Source organism: Mobula hypostoma, chromosome 21 (assembly GCF_963921235.1).
Source record: "Mobula hypostoma chromosome 21, sMobHyp1.1, whole genome shotgun sequence".
NCBI lineage: Eukaryota > Metazoa > Chordata > Chondrichthyes > Myliobatiformes > Myliobatidae > Mobula > Mobula hypostoma.
In genome coordinates, this window is record NC_086117.1 from 48,950,043 (window position 1) to 48,977,234 (window position 27,192).

Below are 27,192 nucleotides of genomic sequence, written 5' to 3' on the forward strand. Positions count from 1 at the left end.
TCAAGTGAATCTGTGGGCCTACAGTACAATTCTGTAAAATGAAAACAGAAGGTCTCTCAAGACTGCAAAGGTAGTTCTTACATGCAATCACCAATCACCTTTGAACAAATTCCAGTTTCCTCAGCAGTTTAAAATTCCCAGAAGTATGGGAACTTAAGCACACAACAAGGAAGTTCTGAAGGGCTGTTTACAAAGTGAAAGAATGAGTAACTATAGTTTGAGGAATTAACAGCACACAATTATAAATGAATCTTTTGAAATTCGTGCTTTTTAACAAAAATAATGAAATTTAGTTTAATTTAATTTACGTGTTCCAGATGCACAAGTTAACGACAATGTTCATTAGATGCAAGCATCCAGAACTCTAAACTCAATTTGATTCTCGGATCCCTATAGTAATCACAAAATATATCTATCACAATGTTTTCTCTCAGCGAGTACAAACATGATTAAACACAAGGGTTTTTCCTTTTAAAAAATAGTCATGCATTGAATTTATGAGAATGTTTACCTTAATCACCATTTCGAAGGTAAAGACCCCAGTGAACACATAGTCCAAGTACTTCAGAACCTAAACAATAAAGATTTTTAAATTTTACTCTGAGTGTGCATGGACAGCTGCACAGTACTTCATTCAATGATTCACAGCACTGCATTAGTAATTTAAGTAGAGTGTTTGTGGAAGTCAGGAAAAATGCATGGGGGATTGCCAGCTAGTTCTGGGACAGAGGAAAACAGGAAAAAGTAATCAATAGTTGAACAGTAAGGCTGAGCACTCTGGGGAAATCTTCAGGAAAGAGAAGAAAGCATGGAGACACCTACCAAATTAACGAATTCCTTGAACGTTAACCTAGTTACCCTAATTACAGGCATTATAATAATTTGTCACATTGCGATAGAACTAATTTTACACGCCAAATGTACTTGTATTGTTGTATTGCCCAGCCAGTTAACACTGCTCGAGAGAATCAGACATGGGGGTATCAGTTGCCTATTTTCAATTCTTGAATTTTACCTTCACTCATTAAAAATTACTAATGGGATGTCTGTAAAAGCAATGGCCTATTTCATCATAAATGATGCACAATATGTGAGGTCCATTCTTTATACCATTGCACAATTTTACTGATTTAAACCTCCGTGGTAAGTTATAAAATATTAAAGATTAGGCAGAGTTCTCTGTACCTCAGCTGCAATCATCCCCAGCTAATTACAGCATTGGAAAAATTAACGTTTTTTAAATCACTCACTCACCAAGCTGTGAGTGACATTTTATCATGTTTCACAGAGCATTTGGTAATCAAATGCCCATATTCACCTCTGGAATATTCAGTTGCTTTCTTAATCATTGACTCAAGTGGATTTTAAAAGAGTTAATTATCAAAGTTCATCATAATAAATTAATTCCACATATTTATTATGTAGATTAATAAATATCTGCCTCTGCCTCAGACTGCAGTTCACTAATATTTTTATTTGAAATGATTTATTAGCATTTTCCTATTTTGATTAGTCGTAGAATGATATGAGTGTTTAACCATGAGACATACTAAAGGAAAAATGTTCATTTTCCATTGAACTGTTGGCCATGAAGGAATTAAAATATGGAAGGAAACATCAAACTAGAATATGTCAAGGTCAGTGGAAGTCAACAAACCAATTATCTTTGTTCTTGCCATGTGCTTGAAGGAATGGAGGCTGCCATTTTGTGAAGCTGCTTTATAACCCCCATTTTGTGAACTGTTTGATGAATTGATTCTTGCTCCGGGATGACGTAATCAGAGGAACTGAACGAGCACACAAGGAGTTTCTGCCATAGATCTGCTAGACATGAGATCATTCTCAGATCTGCTGTTTATTGTGTACAATGGCAGATTTGGAGAAGTAATCTTGTTATCTTGGCCAAATGTCTGTGTAACAGTGATTTGAACCAGAGTCGAATAGGACAAAAGGAGTCACCTAAGGCAGGGGTTTCTGTAGCCCTTGGACTACATCGAATAGGAGCATGACACAGGTCAGTTTGATGACCTCAAGCCAAAAAGATTGAAGTGCAACATTTGTACTAATGAGGAAAGAGTATAAGAATTAAGGGCTTCAAATGCAAAGGGGTGAGAACTCTGGAGACTAACCATCATTAGGAAGAACCCCTATGCTAGGGGCTGGGAGAAGAATGATCAATCATCTTGCCAATGGGAGATCTCTGTTTTGGTGTTATAAATCGGAAAAGTGGTCTGAGTGAATATTGGTACAAAGGACGACAGTAGAATTCATGTTTTAAGTTGTTGGGTTGGGGTCAACAAAGTTACGTTGTTGTTTGTGCAGAGACAATGAAGTGCAATCTTTGATTAATTAAGAGTTGTGTAGTGAATTGCTTAACCTAGATCAGCTGATGAATAGTCAACAGAACATTGCTACTAGCTTTTAATAAAAGTTGCTTCATTACCTACAATAACTAGAGCAGATTTTTTAATCTTAAAGGATGCGTTGGTTAGAACTGGAAATAGAACCGTGAGAACATCTGAATTTGCATTTTGGCTGCAGTCAGCAATGAAGTATGCTGAGATTTCTGAAGCAGGCTTAATGTTTTGGCTTCTCACCTGTTTTGTATAAGTCTTCCAACAGGCTTGTATTTAATGCCATAATTAAACACAATTTTACCTTTGTTCTCCTTGTATTATAAAAGATATGTATTTATTCACTTTATTAATAGAGCTAAAAATAGATTTATTAATGACTTTACAAGAACATAGAGTCCATCATTTGTAAAATGAGCCAGAATTTAAATAACAGAAAATGTTATTTAAATAACAGAAACTGGTATCTTCTGGTCAGCATCATGGTTTAAAAGGCATTAAGTATAATTAAAAACAGGATTACCTTGAAGAGGCTTGTTGATTGGTAACAAACAACAGAAACTTATCATGTTTGTTACTACTGATGGGAGAGTCTAGGCTGTTCTGTGGGCAGGGTACTTGTGCGTACGGGCTACGCCGTAGCCTATGCAAGTGGCCTACGCCATTGTGAGCATTTATACTTGTACATTGGTGTGTCTGCGTCGCTCTGCAATTCACCGCCAAAATACTAGTTGGCGGTGGGGTTTCTATGCCACTGTGTTGAGTTTCTTCCCGTACTTCAAACAATGCCTATTGAAACTGAGCGCATCATGTTGGAGTTGGAGCTAATAAATGTTGAACAAGAGTTTCTTCTCTCTCAGTTCTGAAATGGCGGAGAAGAAGAAGCAACTGGAAATGCATAGGAGGAAATGCGATGCTACCAAGCGGACCAATCACAGTTGCGGTCTGTGTCGCCGCGACGTGTAGTTACATTTTGGGAGCGGTGCACATTAGGCTACGGCATAGGGTTCGGCATAGAGTACAGTGTAGGGTACACGGCTACGCCGTACCTACGGCGTACATTTGACGCAGAAGTATAAATTGGGCTTAACTACTAACACAACGAATTTACACTTTATGTGACTCAGCAACAAATTCCATGATTGTTTAACTGGCTGGGCTAAATCCTGGCCAACTGGACCTTACTGTAACTGGATGCACAAGTGTAACAATATTACCAAGGCAGACAGAGCAAAGCCCTTCTTGACCATGTGCAGTAATTGTTATACCTCATGAGAAATTGAACCGCATTCTTGGTTTCACTGTGTTCATTAATTCAAATCCACATGTCATCCCAGTAGACGTCAAAGCTTATTCAAAACTATACAGGAAAATAGCTGTTCCATGTTTGTGATTTTGAAACTGGCTGCTTGTTGTGTCATTTACTGGTCTATCGATCTGATGTTCCAGTTCCATTTGGTTAAGGACATTTTAACAGCATTTGCAGCTGAGCTAGTTCTTTGAGGAGCCTGTAATGCTGAGTGACTGAGTAGCAGTTCCACAAACTTACATTGTTTCTGGGTGAGTCAGCCTGTACAGGATCCTCTGCTGCCAAGGCAATGCTGCTCATTGCTATCACCAGGAGGATGCACATCTCAAAATATCGTAGGTTGACAATGTAATGGCACGCTCTGCGAATACTAAACAGAGAGGTAAATGTACTTGCACATCCGAATCAAACACGGATATCAAAGCATAAAACCATACATATTCTGATATTCCTTCGAAATGCATCACGATGATAAGCTATCTCCTTTCATTCTGTATCAGTCAGCATTTTTTTTCTTTCCTCCCAAACCCTCATGCTAATTTGACCTTGAAGTGATCACATCCTGTTGCATGCTAACCAATCAGCTTTTCAGATGTATATCCCACTTGTTAATTGCAAGTACAGAGGAAAAACTACAAAACTTAATTGATATAGTTGTTGAAGAAAGTGCAAAAATGGGTCTATCAATCGCAAGAAGACAGAACGTATGGTGATATCCAAGAAGAAGGAGAATCCTATCTGCCAGGCTGAGAATAAATGGGGAAGATATAAAACAAGTACAGAACTTTCGCTACTTAGGAAGCTGGGTGACATCAGATGGCAGGTGCGACATGGACATCAAAAGAAGAATAGGGATGGCAAAAGACACCTTTACGAGAATGAAGAGTATACTGACCAATACTAAACTAGGCATGACAACCCGCCTCAGAGTACTGAAATGTTACGTTTATCCAGTTATGTTATATGGATCAGAATGTTGGACAATATCTAGTAACATGAGAAAACGAACTGAAGCAGCAGAAATGTGGTTTTTGAGGAGATGCAAAGAATATCATGAACGAAACAAATATCTAACGAGGATGTAACGAACAGAGCAAGCACAAAAAGAGAAATAATGTATGAGATCATGAAAAGGCAACGTAACTTCATTGGACATGTGATTAAGAAAGAGGAGTTAGAATGCACGGTAATTATGGGAAAGATTGAAGGGAAGAAAGCAAGAGGAAGACAAAGACAAATGATGATGGAGACAGCAGCCAGAGAACTAGAAATGAATACCAATGAATTGATCCACTTGACCCGAAACAGGAGTGTGTGGGCCATGGCAGTCAAAGCTCAAACTGGGCACGGCACCTGATGATGATAATGATTCCATCTGGGGATGTTTTGACTTTCAAAGTGGGGGAGATAAGCAACCGTGTACAAGATGCTACAGTGACCCATTGAAGCCATAGCTTGTACCCGTTAACCCAGGTTAAATATTGAGCAGATTTTGCTCTCTGTAGGAATGTTTCTAAGCCCCATAGGAAAGGGTTATGTCCCTTCCCTGCGGCTGAATCAGTGTCACGTACTGCGTCAACACTTCTTCTCAATGATGCCTTTATACTCCATCATAATATCATTTTTCTAAAGTTTTGGAAACTGTAATATCACGAGTCACCATTTTCCAAAGAACCCACTTTGGGTCATCATTTCCTTGGCCGACCCAACTGTAGTGAACAAGTGATCATAGAATCCAAGCAACAGTGTTCAGCACCGGGAACGTCGAGAACAAGAGTCGAGGGAAACAGGCCACGTGAGCCTATTCCACCATTTCATAAGACCACCGATGTTCTGATGTTGGCCTTGCCTCCACTTGCTTGCCTGATTCCCACAAATCTTGATTCTTCTCTAATCCTGAGAGGTCTGAGGAAAATCCTCTGTCATTCCAGTGATTCACGGTCACCCCCACTATGTTAAGCGCATTAATCCTCCACTGCGGGTGTATTTTGGTCATTGGATAACCACTTAATCATTGTTCTCAGAGTTACTGAGCACCTTAAGGCAGAAAGCATGGGCTGTAGGTGCTGGGGCCTTGCCTGGGTTGAATTCCTCTGGTTTCTCAACTACTAAACTCAGATCTGCCTTGTGCTGTTGAAAGGTTCCTGATGGTTGTATCATGAGTTTGTAACGTGCAGGAACATAAGGAGCTGCAGAGCGAAGGAGAGAAGCTGACTCCTTCCAATATATCACAGGCAAATCCTTCCTCATGGCTAGTTGTACCCACAGAAGATGCTGCCTCAAGAAAGCAACTTCCATCATCAAAGATCCCCACCAGCTAGGCCACGCTATCTCCTCACAGCTACCTGAAGCCTGAAGTCCCTTAACACCAGGTTCAAGAACAGATGCTTCCCTTAAACCATTCAGTTCTTGAACAAACCTAATCACTGGAGCTTAGCAACACTATGACCACTTTGCACTAAAATGGACTTTGTGCTTTTTCATGTTCTTATTGCGTTCTTTCCCGTAAAATTTGTGCATAATTTAATTTATGATGCTACAAGCCTTTGATGCTGCTGCAAGTAAGTTTTCCCTCTGCAATTATGTAAATGTCAGTAACCTTGATTTTTGAACTATGCCCTTTCCAGAACACATTATCAGCTGCTTTCTGTGGGCTCACCTACCTAAGTCGTCCATGGCTGTGAACCGTTCTTTGTCATATCACAGCATGCGGCTTTTGGTAACTCATTGTCACCTCTGCAATGATTTCCATGAAGTGCTGCTGGTTGGATATAAATAGTGCAGACTGGTCCTGGTCACTTGTGACATTAGGATAAAACCATTTGTGAGACACCAAATCACTGGAAGTGGCAAGGATCATGAATATGATGTGGAAACTGCACCAGGCTGAATGGGCACAGGCTGGTGGAACATCAGCTCAGCTCCAGGGTGATTATCGAACTTCACACCCACCCTCACTTGCTGTATCAGCAGTACAGGGATGCAGCTAGTAGTGCCACTGGCTAACAAATCTGGAAATCTTGGTTCAATCCAGATTTCTATGTGGGTTTTACACGTTTTCCCTATGGCAACCTCGTCCTTCCAGCAATCCAAAGAAACGTGTGTTAATGGGCGAATTAGCCACTGTAAACTGCCCTTCAGTCGAGGTGCACGGGAGGATCTGGGGAGAGCTGATGGGAACGTGGGGGGTATAGGTCACAAGGAGGCGAACCCGCCCCAGCCTCTCAACAAAAATTTGGGGATTTTGTTAGTAGCCGGTACAGAGGCCCAGCATTTGTTTGGTTGAAGGACATTGTGGCCTGAAGTTCAGTAGTTAGTCAGGATGTTCCTACCATTTCTGGATCTTGTTCTCACTTTGTATAGCCCAGCATGAAGTGTTCAACAGAAATAATTTTATTTATACTGCCAAACAGATGTTTTCCTTCAAGGGATTAATCTGCTAATTAGACAGACTTTATATTGTCACTTCAAACTCTGGAAAGTACATCCATGTCCACCCACTGAAGTTAACCAGTTCTGCAATCTGAGAAAGAAATGACTGGACGTGATAAGGACGGAACTCATAATCTGAACAAGCCTGGTTCAAATCTCACCATAGCAATGTGTGTACTTGGGCGATTTAGGAACAAAACCCAGGAATAAAAATCTGGCAATGTTAAAAATGACTCAGGAAGGAAACAAATTGTCCTTTAAACTGGTCTGATTTACACAAGGCGCCAGACCATTGGCAATGCCGACTCCTTACCAAGCAAGCCCCTCAAAACCACAGTTCACCGTCACTTCCCCGGGGTAACTAGGAATGGGCAATAAATATCAACCTTGCAGTAAAGTGAACTAAAAATAAAAGAAAGCTGCTTGGAACCTGATAGCATCAAACACCGTGAATTAGAATGGGGCTGTGAACTTTATGTGGAACAAGGTTTACAGAAAAGGCAAGACTTTGTAACTGTGGTACATCAGTAAAAAGGGAGCTTGGAAACTTGATGGATCAAAGTTGCTGGTGAACGCAGCAGGCCAGGCAGCATCTCTAGGAAGAGATACAGTCGACGTTTCAGGCCGAGACCCTTCGTCAGGACTAACTGAAGGAAGAGCTAGTAAGCGATTTAAAAGTGGGAGGGGGAGGGGGAGATCCAAAATGATAGGAGAAGACAGGAGGGGGAGGGATGGAGCCAAGAGCTGGACAGGTGATTGGCAAAAGGGATATGAGAGGATCATGGGACAGGAGGCCCAGGGAGAACGAAAAAGGGGAGGGGGGGAAAAGCCCAGAGGATGGGCAAGGGGTATAGTGAGAGGGACAGAGGGAGAAAAAGGAGAGTGAGAGAAAGAATGTGTGTATATAAATAAATAACGGATGGGTTACGAGGGGGAGGTGGGGCATTAGCTGAAGTTAGAGAAGTCAATCATGACTTCTCTAACTTCCACTAATGCCCCACCTCCCCCTCATAACCCATCCGTTATTTTTATACACACATTCTTTTTCTCTCTCTCCTTTGATGTGTGCTGCTTGAATTCCCAGCATCTGCAGAATTCCTTGTGTTTGCGTTGGAAACTTGATGTTGAGATTTTGCCAGGTTCTTAAACTGCTCAAAACACTTAATAACTGAAGTAAATGGAGGCATTTTTTTCATCAGCCGTTCAATCCAGACTCACGTTGGTACTCAATTCAACTCTCAAAGAATCCAAAGTTGGGGGGGGGGGTAAATTTGACTTTAATTGTTGGTGCTGAATGGCTGCAAGCTGATGGTCTCATATTTGGCCCACCTATTTGGTTCAATAACACCAAAGGAGCTGAATGCACAAAGGACAGTTCCTCAGTGGCAAGACACCAGCATGAGTTTAGTGCAGGTGAACGGAGTTGAATTAGGCTCAGTGACATTCTGTGTCCTCTGAAAGATTCTGAAGAATAACATTTGTACAGTTCTGAAAAAAAAACAACATATTCAATTCATAAGGAGCAGCGTTTTGCCTAAATTACCAGAATAACACTGGACCACAAAACACTGCTGTGTTCACTATTACCATAATGTTATAACCTTAAACCTTCCTGTCACTGAACCATACATCAGAACGCTGAAACAAATTCCCAAGTAAGGCCATCCTAATGAAGCCATGAATTTCAAATCAATTCTGCTAAGATAAGTGGTACGTCAAATTATAATGGAAACCAGCCACCAAGTGTTACTATTTATATGCTTATCAGTGTGAAGGACAGGCAGATGAGAGAGCAAATTTGCAGTCTGTAGGATGAGTTAAAGTGTAACAGGGGGCCAAAATCAAAAAAAGGTGATGAAAACAGGACTGAAGATCTTATGTTTGAATGCACGCAGCATAGGGTAGATGATCTTGTGGCACAGTTACAGATTGGTAGGTGTGACTTTGTGGGCATCTCAGAGGCATGGCTGAAAGAAGATCATATTTGGGAGCTTATCATTCAAGGATACATGTTGTATCAAAAAGACATGCAAGTGGGCAGAGGGGGTGACTCCCTTCATAGAAAATGAAATCAAATCTTTTGAAAAGAGATGACATAGGATCGGAAGAAATAGAATCATTGTGGATAGAGTAAAGAAACTGCAAGGGTAAAAAGACCTTGTGGACTACAAATCACAATAGCAGGTAGAAAAGGCATGTTAAAAGGGCAATGGTGTGATAATCATGGAGGATTTTAATATGCAGGTAGATTGGAAAGAATTCCATTGGTGCTGGATCCCAAAAGAGGGAATTTGCAGATTGCCTACAAGCTGGTTTTTTGAGCAGCTTGTGGTTGAGCCCACTAGGGGAAAGGCAATTCCAGATTCAATGTTACGTTACAAACCTATATACCCTGTTATGTACTGTAAATTAGGAAGCTTAAGGTGAAGGAACTCTTTGGAGGCAGTGATCATAAAATGATAGAATTCGCACTGCAGTTTGAGAAGGAGAGGCTAAAGTCTGATATATCAGTATTGCAGTGGAGTAAGGGGGATTACAGAAGCATGAGAGAGGAGCTGGCCAATTTTGGTTGGAAGGAGATGCCAGTAATGATGATGGCTGAACTGCTGTTTATGGGGGAAATTCAGAAGCACAGGAAAGATACATCCCAAAAATGAAGATGTGTTCCAAAAGGAGGATGAAGCAACCATTGTTGTCAAGAGAAGTCAAAAACGGCACAGAAGCAAAAGGAAGGGCATATAATAGAGCAAAAATTAGTTGGAAGTTAGTTAGAGGATTGGGAAGCTTTTAACAATCAATGGAATGCAACAAAAGGAATGCCATGAGGAGAGAAAAGAAAAAGTATGAAGGTAAGCTAGCCAATAATATAAAAGAGGATACCAAAAGTTTTTTCAACATACAGTAAAAAGAGTAAGATAGAGATGAGAGTGGATACTGGATCGCAGGAAAATGACACTGGAGAGTTGGAAATGAGGAACAAAGAAATGGCGGAGGAACTTAAATAATTATATGCATCAGTCTTCACTGTGGAAGACAGTATGCCAAAAACTCAAGACTGTCAGGGGCAGTCGTTGCTATACTACGGAGAAGGTGCTTGGGAAGCTGAAAAGCCTGAAGATAGATAAGTCACCTGGACCAGGTGGACTACATCCCAAGACTCTGAAAGAGATATCTGAAAAGGTTGTGGAGGCATTAGTAATGATGTTTCAAGAATTACTAGATTCTGGATTGGTTCCTGAGGGCTGGGAAATTGCAAAAGTCACTCCACTCCACAGTTCCCTCTAAGCTGCACAGGTGCACACTAATTGAAATGCACCCACGCACATAGCCTTTGTTGCTTGGCAGATGGAATTGGACGCAGCTAGAAAATGTTTAAGAAACTGTAAAGATTTTCTTTGTTGTACTGTACTACATTATACCCTTCAATTAAAAATTAAAATCAAAAGAGTGTGATATTTTCCATTTTCATTCAAGATATTCATTGTACACATTTTTTTTTCAAGTTCCTGTGTGGTTTTCAGGCCATGTCAAAGTTCCCTGCTGAGAGGATTGGTCGGATCATGCAGTTGCGAAAAAAAAAAGCTCCACCCTTTAAGAAGGGAGGGAGTCAGAAGAAAGGAAATTATAGCCCATTTAGCCTGAATCCAGTGATTGGAAATATGTTGTTGCCTATTATTAAGGATGAGGTTTTGTGGTACTTGGAGGCACATGATAAAATGGGCCAAAGTTAGCATGGTTTGGTCAGATTAATCTGTTGGAATTCTTTGAGAATCTAACAGGCAGAATAGAGAAGGGAGAGTCAATGAATGTTATTTACTTGATTTTCAGAAGGTCTTTGACAAGGTGCTGCACATGAAGCCGCTTAACAAGAGCCAAATATATTACAGGAAAGGTACGAGCATGGGTAGAAGATTGGCTAACAGGCAGGAGGCAAAGAGTGAGAATAAAGGGGGGCATTTCTGGTTGGCTGCTGGTGACCAGTGATGTGGTGCAGTGGTTGGTGTTGGCACCGCTACTTTTCATGTTGTATGTCAATGATTTGGATGAAGGAATTGATGGTTTTGTGTTCAAGTTTGAAGATGATGCAAACTAAGGTGGAGGAGGGAGTAGTGTTGAGGAAGCAGAGAGTCTGGAGAAGAACTTAGACAGATTAAAGGATTGGGCAAAGAAGTGGCAAATGCAATATAATGTAGCACAGTGCATGGTCATGCACTTTGGCAGAAGGAATAAAGGTATAGACTATTTTCTAAATTGTAGAAAATTCAAAAATCAGAGGCACTTAGGGAGTGCTCATGCAGGATTCCCTAAATGTTAACTTGCAGGTTGAGTGAGTGGCAAGGAAGGCAAGTACAATATGAGCAATCATTTTGAGAGAACTAGAATATAAAAGCAAGGATGTAATGCTGTGGCGTTATAAGGCATTGGTCAGATTACACTTAAAAGTATTGTGGGCAGCTTTGGGTCCCTTATCTAAGAAAAGGTGCACTGGCCTTCAAGAGGGTCCATAGGAGGTTCACATGAATTATTCCAGGAATGAAAAGGATCAATATATGAGAAGTCCAATTATGAACAAGAGAAAATCTGCAGATGCTGGAAATCCAGAGCAGCACACACAAAATGCTGGAGAAACTCAGCAGGCCAGGTAGCATCTATAGAAAAGAGTCCAGTTGACGTTTCAGGCCGAGACTCTTCACTGGGACTGGAGAAAATAAGATGAGGAGTCAGAGTTAGAAGATGGGGGAAGGGAGGAAAAAACACAAGGTGATCGGTGAAACCGGGAGCGGGGAAGGGTGAAGTAAAGAGCTGGGAAGTTGATTGGTAGGAGAGATACAAGAGAAAAGGGGGAAGGCAAAACTGAAGTGAGATCATGGACCATATGCGGATTACAGAAGAGGAGGCGCTTTCTGCCTTGAGGCAGGGTAGGGTGGAATGTATGAGAAGAACTCTGGGTCTGGACTCACTGGAGTTTAGAAGAATGAGGGGGAGCTCATTGCTACCTATTGAATATTGAAAAGTCTAGATAAAGTGGATACGAAAAAGATATTTCTTATGGTGGGGGAGTCTAGGACCAGGTAGCACAGCCTCAGAATTGAGGGATGTCCATTTAGAACAGAGATGAGGGAGATTTACTTTAGCCAGAGAGTGTGATTCTATTGAATTCATTGCCACAGATAGCCCTGCAAGTCAAGTCTTTGGGTATGTATATTTGAAGCGGAATTTTAAGGTGGTTCTTGATGAATTGGGGAGTCAAAGGTTAGAGGGAGATGGCAGGAGAAAGCGATTGAGAAGATTAATAGATCGGCCATGATGAAATAGCGGAGCAAACTCAACGGGGCAAATGGCCTAATTCTGAGCCTATGTCTCATGGTCTTCTGGTCACAGTGAGAAAGAGATAGGGGAGATCTTTAATGGATGTTTTTTCTGCATCTGCATTTACTCGGGAGACTGACACAGAATCAATGGAAGTGAAGCAAAACTGTAGTGGGATCATGGACCATCTGTGGACTATGGAAGAGGAGGTGCTTCCTGCCTTGAGGTATATTAGGGTGGATAAGACACGAGGCCCAAAAGAAGTGTCCCATTGGAGCCTGTGGGAGGCTACAGCGGAATTTGCAGGGGCTCTGGCAGGGGTATTTAAAACTTGCTTCACCACAGGGGGGCTAGAGGACTGGAGGAGACTTAATATTGTTCCATTGTTCAAGAAAGGCTCTAAGAATAAGCTGGGAAATTATAGTCGGTGAGCTTGACGGCAATAGTGCGTGAGTTATTAGAAGGTTTTCTAAGGGACAGGATATAAAGGTATTTGGATAAATGAGGGCTGATTTTATACATGGTAGGTCGTGTCTAACCAATCTTATAGAGATGGGAAAGTTGATGAAGGAAAGGCAGTAAACAATGTCTACATGGGTTTCAGCAAGACCTTTGACAAAGTTCCACATGGGAGGTTGATCAAGAAGTTCAGTCACTTGGCATTCAAATGAGGTAGTAAATTGAATTCAACACTGGCTTTGCAGGAGAAGCCAGAGAATGGGAGTAGATGATCACCTCTCTGACTGGAGGTCTGTGACTGGAGGAGTGACGTGGGGATTGGTGCTGGCTCCCTTATTGCTCATCGATATTAATGATTCGGATGATAATGTGGTAAACAGGATCAGCAAGTTCGCAGATGACACCAAGATAGTAGTGGACAGTGAGGAAGACTATCAAGGCTTGCAACGGGATCTGCACCCGCTGGGAAAAGGGTAGATGGAACTTAACACAGGCAAGTGTGAGGGTGGAGCAAGTGTTGAACCAGCTGCCAGCCAAAGTGGAGGATGGGCTCTGAATGCAACATTTATGATCATTTCGGATAATACATGGATGAGGAGGTATGAAGGGCTGTGGTCCATCTGCAGATGAATGGGACTAGGTAAGATAACAGTTCAGCACAGACTAGACAAGCCCAAGGTCCTATTTCTGTACTACAGTGCTCTACGACTCTGTAACATACCCTACACAAAGCCATGCTGACTGTTCTGAATCAAACCTCCCGCTCCAAATGTTGGTTCCTCTCCCTCAAAATCCCCTCTGGCTATTTACCCACAACCAATGCCAGGCTCACTGGCTGGTAGGTCCCTGCTTTGCTGTTGCTACCCTTCTTAAACAACGATCCTGCACTGACCACTCTCCAGTTCCCTGGAACTTTCACTGTGGCCAAGATAAAGCAAAAATCTCTGCAAGGGCCCCCGCATTTCATTTTCTTCTTCAGCTTCGCACAAGGTCCCAGAATGCACTAGGTCAGGCCCTGGGGTTTTATCCACCTTAATGCACTTCAGGGCCTCTAATACCTCCTTCCCTGCTAATTTCTGTGTGGTCCAAGGTAACACCCATCTATTTCCTGAGCTTCTGTTGTTTTCTCCACAGTAAAAACTGAAGAGAAATATTAGACTGTAAAACTATAAGAAATAGGAGCGGAATTAGGCCATTCGGCCCATCAAGTCTGCTTCACCATTCCATAATGGCTGATTTATTATCCCTCTCAACCCCATTGTCCTGCCTTCTCCCTCTCACCTTTGACACCCTTACTAATCAAAAACCAAACAACCTCTGCTTTAAATATGTCCAATGACTTGGCCTTCACAGTCATCAGTATATTACACAGATTCACCACCCTCTGGATAAAGACATTCCTCCTGATCTCTGTTCTAAAGGGACATCTTTCCATTCTGAGGCTGTGAACTCTGGTCATAGATTCATCTATTATAGGAAACATCCTGAATACATCCACTCTGTCTAGGAGTTTCAGTATTCAATAGATATCCATGAGATACCCCTCATTCTTCTAAAATACAGGCCCAGAACCTGAAATGCTCCTCATAAGTTAACCGTTTCAGTCCTGCAATCAGTCTCGAGAACCTTGTGAACCGTCTCGAATGCCAGCACATCCTTTCTTAGATTAGGGGCCCAAAACAACTCACAATACTCCCAAGTCTGGTCTAACCGATGCCTTATAAAGCTTCAGCATTGCATCCTTGCTTTTATATTCTAGTCCTTTTGAAATGTATACTAATATTGCATTTGCCTTCCTTACCACCAACTTAACCTGCAAGTAAACCTTTGGGGAATCCTGCACGGGGACTTCTAACTCCTTTTACCCCTCAGGTTTCTGAATTTTCTCCCCATTTAGAAAATAATCTACACCTTTCTTCCTTCTGTGCACTTCCCAGCACTGTTTGCTGTCTGCCACTTCTTTGCCCATTCTCTCAATCTGTCTAGGTCCTTCTGCAGACTGCCTGTTTCCTCAACACTATTTACCCCTCCACCTAGCATCATATCATCTGCAAACTTGGCCAGAAATCCATCAATTCCATTATTGAAGTCATTGACATATAATGTGAAAAGAAGCAGTCCCAACACAACCCCTGTGGAATGCCAGCAATCAATGGCAGTCAACCAGACTCTCTGCCTCCTGCCAGTCAGCTAATATTATATCCATTCTAGTATCTTTTCTGTAATACCATGGGCTCTAATTTTGTTCAGCAGCTGCATGTATGGCACCTTGTCACAGGTCTTCTGAAAATCCACCAATTCTCCTCTGTCTATCCTGCCCATTATTCCATGAAGGAATTCCAGCAGATTTGTCAGACAATATTTCCCCTTAAGGAAACCATGCTGACTTTGGCCTACGTTATCATGTGCTCCAAATATATTGAACCTCATCCTCAATAATCAACCCTAAAATCTTCCCAACCACTGAAGTCAGGCTAAATGGCCCATAGTTTCCCATCTTTTGCCTCCCTCCCTTCTTAAAGAGTGGAGTGACATTTGTAATTCATTAAAAATCTTTGCATTTCCTTTGGTTCCACACAGATGCTCATCCTTAAGGAAACCTATTCTCTCCCTAGTCACCCTTTTAATATACGAAGAAAATCTCTTGTGATTTTACCTCATCTTGCATGCTGACTCTGGTCATATCTCCTTTCTGCCCTCCTAAGTTCTCTCTTAAGTGTATTGCTACAATCCTTGAAGTCATCAAGAGATTTACTGGTTCCCAATTGCTGGTGCACTGTGTATGCCTCCCTCTTTTTTCTTAACCTTAATAACTAGCTTTAATACCTCTCGTCACCCAAGGTTTCAGCCTAACAGGAAGATGCTGGCTCTGAGCTCTCGACATCACACTTCACAAGGCTGAAGCTTCTTTCCCTTCAACCAATTAACCACTGCAAGATTTCTCCTAACAAGCCCAAAGTATGTCTGCCTCATTTCAGGACCATAACATGTGAATCAGTTGATTCTCTCGCCCTGACTCTTTTAAAATTAACAGAATTATTGTCACAAGGAGCTCATTGACAAACATTTCCACCATTTGCCCTATCTCATCTCCCAGGAGGAGATCAGTGTTGTTCTCTCTCTCTCTCTCTCTTCAGTAGTTCTTGCTAGAAGTTGATAAAGGAAGCTCTCTTGAACACATTTCACAAATTCCATTCCATCCTAGCCTTTTACACTTTGGTTTGCCCAGTCAATATTAGGTAAGCTTTTATCTCCTACTAATGTTACCCTATTATGTTTTCAACTAGCTGCAGTCTTTCTACAAATTTGTTCCTCCAGTTCCTGCTGATAATTGACGGGGGAGGCTATGAGACAACCCAATCAGAGTGACTTCAAGAATGCTGATTCTTAATGCCAGACTTACTAATGGCCAGCATCCTGATCCCCTTAAGACCATAAGACTTAGGAGCAGAATTAGATCCCTCGAGTCTGCTCCGCCATTCCATCATGGCTGATTTATTATCCCTCTCAACCCCAATCTCCTGCCTTCTCACCGTAACCTTTGACGTCCTGATGAACCAAGAACCAATCAACTTCCGCTTTAAATATACCCAATGAGTCAACTTCCAGAGCCGTCCACGGCAATGAATTCCACAGGTGCACCACCGTGTGGCTAAAGAAATTCTTTCTCATCTCCGTTCTAAATGGATTCTGAGGCTGGGCCCTTGGTCCTTGATTCACTTAATGGAGGCTCCAATCCCCACCACCCACACCAAACCCCCATATGGCCCTGACATTACACAGCCAGAATTTAAAGGTAAAGGTCGGGTTAAAGACAGTAACTTTTTTTGCAATTAGCCCACAAAACACAGCAATCTTTACAAAGAGTACACTGGCCCGTCTGCATCAGGGCGGAGAGTTAATTGGGCATACAGCTAACCCCTGGCTACAAGACTGCAGCTGCGAATCAGCATGTGACTGCAGTCAGTCAGCCTGGTCCACTGGACAAGAAGTCGAAAGACCCGTTTCAGCGAGGAAATCAGCTGGAAGGGTGCAAAGGTCTGACTGAGTGCACAGGAAGGGTCCTGTCACTGTGATCCTGCGTCAGCCTGTGTGCATGTTCACATCGTGACAGCAGAGGAAAAGTATAGTATTTATTTATTGAGATTAAATAAAAGGGAATTATTCTGAAACATTGCTTTGGGCTGCTTCAAGGACACTGAGCCTTGCACCGTAACAGCAATCTAAACTGGGCTGCACGAGGACATACCTGACCAAAACTTTTCCATGGACGGCTTCCAGACCGTTCGGGCTGACCGGAAGTGCACTGAGAGCGGTAAGCGTAAAGGAGTTGGGTGCTTGCTGTTCTGGTTAACAACGGATGGTGCAATCCTGGTCATATTACGATCGAGGAATGTGTTTGTAGACCAGATATTGAACTTTTTGCTGTTGGACTCCGGCCACATTCCACTGAGATACAACACTGTGTGTCATGGGAGGTCGTTCCTGCCTGTGGCCATCGAACTTTGCAGCTCCTCCCGTGGAGGGTCAGACACCCTGAGCCAATAGGCTGGTCCTGGACTTATTTTCATCTGGCATAGTTTACATATTGTTGTTTGATTGCTTGTGGTTTTTGTATTGCTATATTTATGCTCTATTCTTGGTTGGTGCAGCTGTAACGAAACCCAATTTCCCTCGGGATCAATAAAGTATATCTATCTATCTATCTATAGATCTGATCAGAACTCTCCTTTAGAAGTAGCAATATTACTTTCAGAAAGAGAAAAAGACCAGTACTTCTGATGACTCTCTTTTGATTGAAGATAGCTCTACGCAATGTCGCAGGTAGGCTGTGCGGGCATTGGAGAGTCCAGAGGAGGTTAATGAGAATGATCCTTGGAATGAACGGGTTAATGATTGAGGAGTATTTGATGGCTCTGGGCATGTATTTGCTGGAGTTTAGAAGAATGAGAGGAAAGGGTCTCATTGAAACCTATTAAATATTGAATCCTACAGAGAGTGGATGTGGAGAAGGGTGTTTCCTATAGTTGGGGAATCTAGAACCAGAAGGCACAGTTTCAGAATAGGACGTCCCTTTAGAAAAGAGATAAGATGGAGTTCATGTGTATGGTGGAGGTGAATCTGTGGAATTCATTGCCACAGACAGCCGTGGTGGCCAAGTCATTGGGTATATTTAAAGCGGAGGTTGATAGGTTCTTGATTAGCAAAGGCATTAAAGGTTATGGGGAGAAGGCAGGAAAATGGAGTTGAGAGGGAAAATAAATCAACCACGATGGAATGGCGGAACAGACTCGATGGACCAATTGCCCCAATTCTGCTCCTGTGTCGTAACGTCTTATGAAATATGTCTCAGTCCATTCTAGAAATCTGTCTAATAATCTCATGGGAACAGTAACACCATCTGATTCACCCGCAACCCCATTAAACTATGGGTGAAAATTTTTACAATCAATTTCATTACATTTAACATGTTCCATCAAAATCTTCGGCTTGATGGAAAGCTCACTACTTAATATTCTTTATTTAAATTGTGGCTCTCGGATTTTGGTGCTTATTCACCTGTTTCAATTAATCAATGGCACATTTCAGGCCATTTGTTCCTATCCATCAACAGGAACTGAATGTTTCCTGGACACATTTGGTGTTTTTCCATACAAATTACTGAGTCAATCTATCATTTATTTGCACTGTATTTACAGAGGGATTAATTGTCTGAGTGTATTATTTTATTTTTTATATAACACAGAATTGGCCCTTCTAGCCCTTTGAGCCGTGCTGCCCAGCAATCCCCCTGATGTAATCCTGGCATAATCACAGGGCAATTTACAATGACCAAGTAAGGTACCAACCAGTACGTCTTTGGACTGTGCAGGGAAACCCATGCGGTAACAGAGCAAATGTACAAACTCCTTTCAGGAAGCAGTGGGAATTGAACCCGGGTAACCTGTACTGTACTGTAAAGCATTGTGCTAACCACTACATTACCATACCACAAAGCAGCACAGTTTGGTTACATAGATCATAATGACATATTTAGATGAAAGCCTCAGCAGGAATTGACTTCTCTTGTCTCAATGTAACGCTCAGGAAGCATTTTCTTCATCATTAATGTGTAGTAACTATAATTCAACAATCTATTTTGCCTTAAATTATTCTTGTAAACTTGCAGTGACGTACAGCAACATTAGATCTTTAAGGAGAATAAGGAATTTCAGAGAAAAAATACACTGCTGGAAATATAACACAAGGAGAGAAATGACAGAAACATTTAGCAGGTCTGGAGAGGGAAACAGCATTAATGTTTCAGAGCAATAACCCGTCATCAGAATTTTGACATTGCCCTGAAACATTGATTCCTGTTCCAGCTCTGCAGATGCTCCCTAAATACCCAGTGCTCACAGCATCTCACACACACAAAATGCTGGAGGAACACGGCAGATCATGCAGCATCTATGGAAAAGGGTAAACAGTCAACGTTTTGGGCCGAGACATCCTGTAGAAGGGTCTCGAACAGAAATGTCGACAGTTTACTCTTTCCCATTGATGCTGCTTGATCTGCTGAGCTCCCCCATTATTTTATGGGTGTTGCTCTGGATTTCCAGCAACTGTAGATTTTCTTCTGTTTGTGTTTCCAGCATCCTCTGCTTTTGTTTTGGAAATTTAATGGTTCAGAGAACAAGGAAACACGCAGAAGAGGTGTGTTGAGGAGGTATCTCCTCCCTGAGGGTCTGGCTCCTCCAATGTTGGTACTTACGGGTTGGTTGGACTGAAGATGAACATGGAACTGAAAGGCGGGATCTGCCTTGGCCCATTTTTAATCAAATCATCAGCGTCCACAGCTTTCTTTTCCTCTGGTTTCGACATACTTTCCAAATCAACACCAACATTGTTGACTAAAAAAAATACAAACATGATTGTGTAAATAGTTAGAAGAGAGAAACAGAAAGTAGTCAGTGAAGAGTTTAATTTTTGAATTGATGTGATGGTACATTTAAATTTACAATTCATAAGGAGTAGCTATATTAATTAAACATTGCTATTCATTGACTGCACCGCTATTGAAATCAAATAAAGAAATGTATCCTAAGTTTATTTCAAGAGTCTTCTCAGGTGAAAGTTTTGGCACTGTAAGTACATGGGTGTTTGCCACCAGCGGGCAGGCCAGGCGGTATAAGGCCCTTCCTTTGGCTCATCGATCAGCCAGGCATGCCACCAAAGGCGCCATCTTATTCTTTGCTAAATGGACAGTGCCCAGCAAATAGTTGCCACCACTATTCCACGGGCCATATTGCCTTGAGCTGAAGCCAAGAGACACCTCTCCTCTTTCTCAAACCTCTGGAGAAGCAATTCCATCACTGAATGACTGTACCCACAAAAACAGAACTGGCTTACTGTCAGGGCTCCCCAGTGCATGCTCAATACATTCCACACAGGCTTCATTGTATATTCTGTACCTCGCATCTGAAAGGAATGAAGGTTGTCTTTTTTCAGAACTCTGAGTTCTGTGTACAATCATGTAACACCATAATACAAACTCTATTTCATTGTCAGTAAGACAGGTTATTTAAAAGTGAATTCTAAGCACCAACAATAAGCCTTTCTTGGTAATTGGTAGGGTGAAATCACCCTCAGTTGGAGACCTATTCTGAGAGAGCAGCAACCTAATGCAATACAACTCTTTGGCTCTCATCCTATTTGTATGCCATATAATTTCCCTTTTCAAATTATTATCCACCTTGTTGTAATAGCCACACAGTGGTGTATTCCATGTTCTGGAAATCCTCTGATCTTATACACTAATCACCAGTTCCTTCCCCTTTATTTGCCATCAAATAGTATTTTCAGTGCTTGCCTTTTCAAACCTTTTATGAATTTCAAAGTTCCTGTTAGATCACTTTTGAGACTTTTTCGCATCAGTGAAAACCCTAGCATTTTCCTTTCTTCACAGCTTGTGTTCACTGTTCCCTGTGCTACGCTGGAGAACTGCCTCTTTACTCACTCCACCTCATCACTACACTTCATACAGCACAACAAGCAAAATAATGTTTCAGACTGTAAATGTCAATGTAATTGCTTGCATATGCTGTGTCAAAATGTCTATTACCATCGAAATGAAAGACAAAAAGGGCCCATTACACACACCATCAATCTACAAACATTTATTTAGCCTTCCTCTTTGCTTCTTTCCCCATTTGCCCACATTCACTTTAACAAAAGGACTGTAAATTTTGGTAACTAGTCTATCATGTGATCCCTTTTTGGTCTGTGCCACACCAAAGCACCAAGACCCACCATGTCATTCTCTTGGATCAGTGATATACAGCCCACCTAGACCACACCTCAAATGCCCTGACTAAGGAGGAAACGTTTGATACTCAGATTGTCAGACATCTGATGACTATATCAGCTTGGACTGGCTGAAGATCTAAGAGTTGGGCTACTGACTTACTTAAAACATTGTTTGAAGACACGGGGGGGTGGTGGGCGACTTGGGGTTTACAGGTTCATGACTATTATTAGCTTGTAATTAGCTTTGTTGTCCCAACATTGGGAATAAACGGAGGGACAGTGCTTAGAAGTGGCATTCAATTGGGACATCACACATGGTTCTGGACTGACTCACTAAAGATGCTTATAAGCCAGAGTATATTCCTGTTTCAGATTTTCATCAGCCTTCCAACTAGCCCAGTGGTCCTACACTGGCATTTCTAGAGACTGAACTTGATCTGCTGATCACAGTTGCTGAGCACAAGCAATGATTTACTGCACTAACATCGTTCTGACATGAAATGTCCAGACCGCACTTGTGTGTCTCTTGTATTTTGGTACAGTTAAATATAGAACAATAGAATTATATAATTTTAATACAGTATAATGTCAAAATGATTGTTGTGATGCATCTAGTGTGGTAGTTTAGTGGGTAGTGCCTGTCGCTCTTACCTTCAACTTCCACCGTTGGCTAGCCTTCTCGCCAAAAGGAGAGGTGAATGTGTAAGTCTGTCCCTGCCAGTACACAGCCTCTCCAACTGCAAGTCTCATGCAGTGCCTCCTCACTGGCGACACATGGAAACTGAACTCCTTTTGAACTACAGAAGACAGGGAAGGGGTCTGGCCCCTGCACGTGTAGCATGCGGGCCCTGGTGCTCATGAACCAGATCCCCCTATGGGTAAATAGTCCCACTGCCTTGTGGGCAGCCTCAGGTGAGATGAAGGCTACAGGAATAAACCCAGACAGCAAATCCGGAGTAGAGTTCCTAAGGCAGCTGGACGTCATTGAACATCCTTCCTGCAGCTCCTGCAGCCAAGCTGGTACCAAACCTATTGCTTCATAAACTTTCCTTTGGACTACACTGGTGACACCAAGAGGGGGATCTTGATGACTGGGCATCTCAGGATCTCCATTCCCTCCGCCCAGGCTCGTGATGATGATGATCATCACCTAACAGTAAATCCTTCGAGACAGACAGATACCAACCAATATGGAACACAGCATACATTACAAGAACAGCCTCCTCAGATTTTGTACCAAACCAACTAATCCTGTAATTAAACAATTTTAATTAGCCCAGCACATCCATCGTAGGTCAAGATATTGGTTTTGTAGGTTTTTTTGTACAGAGAGTGATAGGTGCCTGGAATGCATTGCCAGGGGTAGTGGTAGAGGCTGATACAGTAGGGACATTTAAGAGACTCTTAGTTTCGTGATATAAGAAAAATGGAGTGTTTGGGCTGTGAGGGAGGGAAGGGTTAAATTGCTCGCGGAGTACCTCCACTGCCTAATAAATTGGCCACTGAGAGTATGTTTGTGGTCTTCTGCTGCTGTAGCTCATTCACTTCAGGGTTCAACATGTTTTGTGTTCAGAGATGCTCTTCTGCACACCTCTGTTGTAATGGGTGGTTATTTGAGTTGCTGTTGCCTTCCTGTCACCTTTAACTAGTCTGGCCTTTCTTCTCTGATTTCTCTCAGTAAGAAGGCATGTTTACCCACAGAACAGCAACTCGCTGGATGTTGTTTTGTTTTTTGCTTTGTTGTCTGCAAACTCTAGAGCCTGATTTATGTGAAAATCCCAGGAGATCAGCAGCTTCTGAGAGACACAAACCACCCCATCTGGCACCAACAATCATTCCATGGTCAAAGCTACTTGAATCACATTTCTTCCCCATTCTGATGTTTGATTTGAATGACAACTGAGACTCTTTATCATATCTGCATGTTTTTATGCATTGAGTTGCTGTCACATGATTGGCTGATTAGATATTTGCATTAACGACCCAGTATCATTACCTAATAAATTGGCCACTGAGTGCACATGATTTGGAAAAAAATGTAGACCAGCAGATTATAAGTCTAAGCACAACATCATGGGCTGAATGGCCAAAACTGGACTGTGGGGTGGTAAAGCTCTATGTTCTATCTAAGTGCCACCTAAACTACTTCCTTATGTTTACACCATATCTATATTTTGCCGTGCTCTGCTTCTTCAGTGCCTAACAGCCTCTTAAATGCTTCTAAGATATTTGATACCACCACCGTCCCCTGGCAACACATTCCAGACACCCACCACACTCTGTGTAAGAAAAATACTGCCCCAACATCTCCTTTGAACTTATCTCCTCTCATCTGAACACTTGCCCTCTGGTAATTCAGAACAGTGTTGTAGGGGGATGAATAGTGAGGGCTAAAACCTGGAGCATAGGGATGTTCTAATGTGGAAACGTGGAGCCACAGATGAAGCCGAGAAGTAGAGAAATGGAGTGCAGCAGTGATGTGTGATCTTTCAGGTTGTTCCTACAACCACCAACGAAATGGCAAACAAAAGACACCCAGCGTCCCATTCTGTCACTCACTCGGGAGCAGTGTGGTGTCTCCAGGGGGAGCCGTGATGGTCACCGGGATGTTAACAGTGACAGCGTGCTCGATGTCTCTCGTCGGCAGCGTCACGAGCTTGATGTTCTTCTGGTTGTCAGCATCCTCTGGCTGCTGGGGCAGGTGCTTCAAGCCACTCACGGGTGGCAGCGATGTTGTGGTCAGCACCGCGGTGTCTGCAGGTGGCTGGCTCTCCCTGTGAATAGACAACGCTCACTAAACTGAGCCTTTTTTGTCTTAATTTACCCATCCCTCCCCTTCCTCCAGCAAGCTCCAACACCCATACTTATCTGGATAGAGAGGGCCAATCCCACTAGCCCTAGTCCTCAGCAGTGACATCTGACCAATGAGAGCGGGCCATGATGAGGGCCTGCTTGGAAGACTTCTCCCAAAGACCTGACAGCTGTATAAACCCCTCATCCAAAGACAGTCTGGAAAAGTTGTGAGGCCAATGTTTGAATGCCTGTGACATTCTGAGACAGATCAAAGATACTAAAATTGAATTAAATCATTTAATGCCTCTGATATTCAGATTCATTACAAAATTATTAAAACTAAATTAAATCATTTAAAATTCAAAATTAAAAAAATACAATAAAAAATCAAATTAAAATAATCTGGAAAAATAAATTTGCCTCCTTATGCCTTCTTTGCCTCCTAATGTGAGCACTTTAACCCCAAGGGGTGTCCAAAGCCTTGTGCTCAACTGGAGGATGGGGTACCCAGTAACAGAGGGTTCCTCTGTTCCACTCCACCTGAATTGCAAAGGAAATTAGGAATTTAGTATCAGGAACAATAGGAGGATCTAGGACATTCAAATCGTTCAAGTCCAGGGTTCAATGGTTTGGAATCACAGGTTGGTCTGTAACAGATCACAAATCATCATCAAACGTTCTACATTCAACGTAAATTTATTATCAAAGTACATGTATGTCTCCATATAAACCTGAGATTCGTTTTCTTGCAAGCATACTGAATAAATCCATGGTCTGTTCTTATCAAATTATGGTATTGTTTTGCACTGTTATAACTATATGTTATAATTATGTGGTTTTTGTCAGTTTTTCAGTCGGTTTGTCATGTGTTTCTGTGATATCATTCTGGAAAAACATTGTGTCGTTTCTTAATGCATGCATTACTAAATGACAATCAAAGAGGACTGCGTGTCCTCATAATCTAATCTAACCATAATATAATCAATGAAAGATCATACCCAATAGGGTGGATAACCAGCGTGCAAAAGACAACAAATTGTGCAACTGCAAAAGAAAAAGTGAGGAATAATAATAATGAATAAATAAGCAATAAATATCAAGAACAAGAGATGAAGAGTCCTTGAAAGTGAATCCATTGGTTGTGGAAACAGTCCAGTGATGGGGCAGTGAAGTTGAATGAAATTATGAAGTTATCACCACTGGTTCAAGAACCTGATGGCTGAGGGGTAATAACTGTTCCAGACCTGGTGGTGTGAATCCTGAGGATCCTGTATCTTCTTCCTGATGGCAGCAGTGAGGGGAGAGCATGACCTGGATGGTGGGGGTCCCTGATGATGAATGCTGCTTTCTTATGACTATGTTCTGTGTAGATGTGCTGAATGGTTGGGAGGGCTTCACTCAGGATGGAGTGGTTGTAACAACCTTCTGCTCAACAGGGCAAAACGCTGAAAAATACATCCCCTTCTCTTCTTGAGAGTACGTGAAATGGCTTAAAATAAGACCATTTCATATATGACTTAAAACGAGCTTGTGAGGTAATTGCATCATTATCGATGGAGTGAATCAGAAGATGCCATGTTGAATGACTGCGTGAGTTAATAAGAAGATCAGCTGGATCTTGCTTCGACAACCTCAGGTTTGATCCTCGTCGCAGTGAGTGAGAAGATCAGATCTTACAGTTGTCACAGCGGCACTGATTGAAGAAGAGAAGGTGTGGTGGTAGTGGGGGGCAGGGGAAATAATCAGGCCACGACTTGGTATTTTTCATTCAGGATATTTCCGGGAAAATGTAAACTAATAGGGAAATAATGATTAGCAATGATTTAAATTATTATATGGGTAAATGCTTTGTAACATCATCAGCAAAGAACTGCTCCAATTGGAATAGATTTTAATTACTCATCAATTCTAATTCAAATCTTTGGGAGAATTCTGTTTTAGTTCATGGCATGGTGAATTTGTTTTATTTGAACAACTGCACATTTATATATTGTGTTTAATTTCATTAGCCTTTAATAACCAGAAGTTCAGAGCCCTGAGGTTGATTCCGGTCCAGACGTTCCCCTAATGAATATTCTTCCTCATCCACTGCAGACAGACGAATCTGGTTACTTTTGCAGACAAATTAATACATGGATTATCATGAGGAAGGGAATGTCTCAAAGCAAGGGAGAGAGTTAACCCAACCAGTGGAACCCCAAGGAAGAGTAGAGTATACCCTTTTTAATTATAGGAAGCTAAAAACAAATGGAGTATTTGAAGACAAATGAGTGACAGGACAAGAGGAGAATACATCAGAAAATATATGTGGTGGGCCCAGGCTAGTGAACCGACAAACAAAATGCTCATATCATTAAAAAAAAGCTTTCATTCCCATATCTTCTAGACCCTGTGCCGAACAACAGAATCAAATGCTCAGCTTGGATGCAGTGTGATGAGGAAGTTCTTCATCTCCCCTCACACAACAACTTCCCACTCCAGGAACACATTCACTGCATTCCTTCTAAAGCAAGTACATCCATCCCAGGAAGAACTGAACTGTGTACACAATCCATAAGACCACAAGACATAGGAGCAGAATCCGGCCACTCGGCCCATCAAGTCTGTTCCGCCATTCCATCATGATTATTCCTGTCAACCCAATTCTCCTGCCTTCTGTCCATAACCTTTGCTGCCCTGACTAATCAAGAACCCATCAACCCTAATTTTAAAAACACTCAAAGACTCGATCTCCACAGGCATCCCTGGCAATGAATTCCACAGATTCACCAACTTCAGGTTAAAGAAATTCCTTCTCATCTCTGTTCTAAATGGATATCCTTCTGTTCTAAGGTTGTGCCCTCTGGTCCTGGACTCACTCAATACAGGAAACATCTTCTCCACATCCACACTATTTCGGCCTTTCATGTTAAATAGGTTTAATTGAGATCCCCCTTTACTTCTAGACTCCAGAGTGTACAGGCTGAGGATCATCAAACGCTCCTCATGTGTTAACCCTTTCATTCCTGGAATCAATCTCGTGAAGCTCCTCTGGACTGTCTCCAAAGGCAGCACATCTTTTCTGAGATAAAGGGCCCAAAACAGTTCACAATACTCCATGTTTGGTCTGACCAATTCTCCATAAAGCCTCAGCATCACATCCTTGCTCTTACATTCTAGACCACTCGAAATGAACGTTAACGTTGCATTTGCCTTCCTTACCATTGCCTTAACCTGGAATTTAACCTTCAGGGAAAGCTGCACAAG

General features: G+C 42.0%; 1 protein-coding gene across 3 annotated transcripts in view; it reads right to left on the bottom strand.

Moving 5' to 3' along the window:
- Nucleotides 1-27,192, bottom strand: part of LOC134359997 (probable voltage-dependent N-type calcium channel subunit alpha-1B) — a 910,000-nt gene that overhangs the window by 177,630 nt on the left and 705,178 nt on the right. For all 3 annotated transcript variants that reach the window (XM_063073960.1, XM_063073961.1, XM_063073962.1), the window contains 4 exons: nt 23,713-23,927; nt 19,619-19,757; nt 3,904-4,033; nt 512-571 (listed from right to left, as the gene is read on the bottom strand). In XM_063073960.1, coding sequence (XP_062930030.1) covers nt 512-571; nt 3,904-4,033; nt 19,619-19,757; nt 23,713-23,927 — 544 coding nt within the window. The remainder of the gene's footprint in view (nt 1-511; nt 572-3,903; nt 4,034-19,618; nt 19,758-23,712; nt 23,928-27,192) is intronic.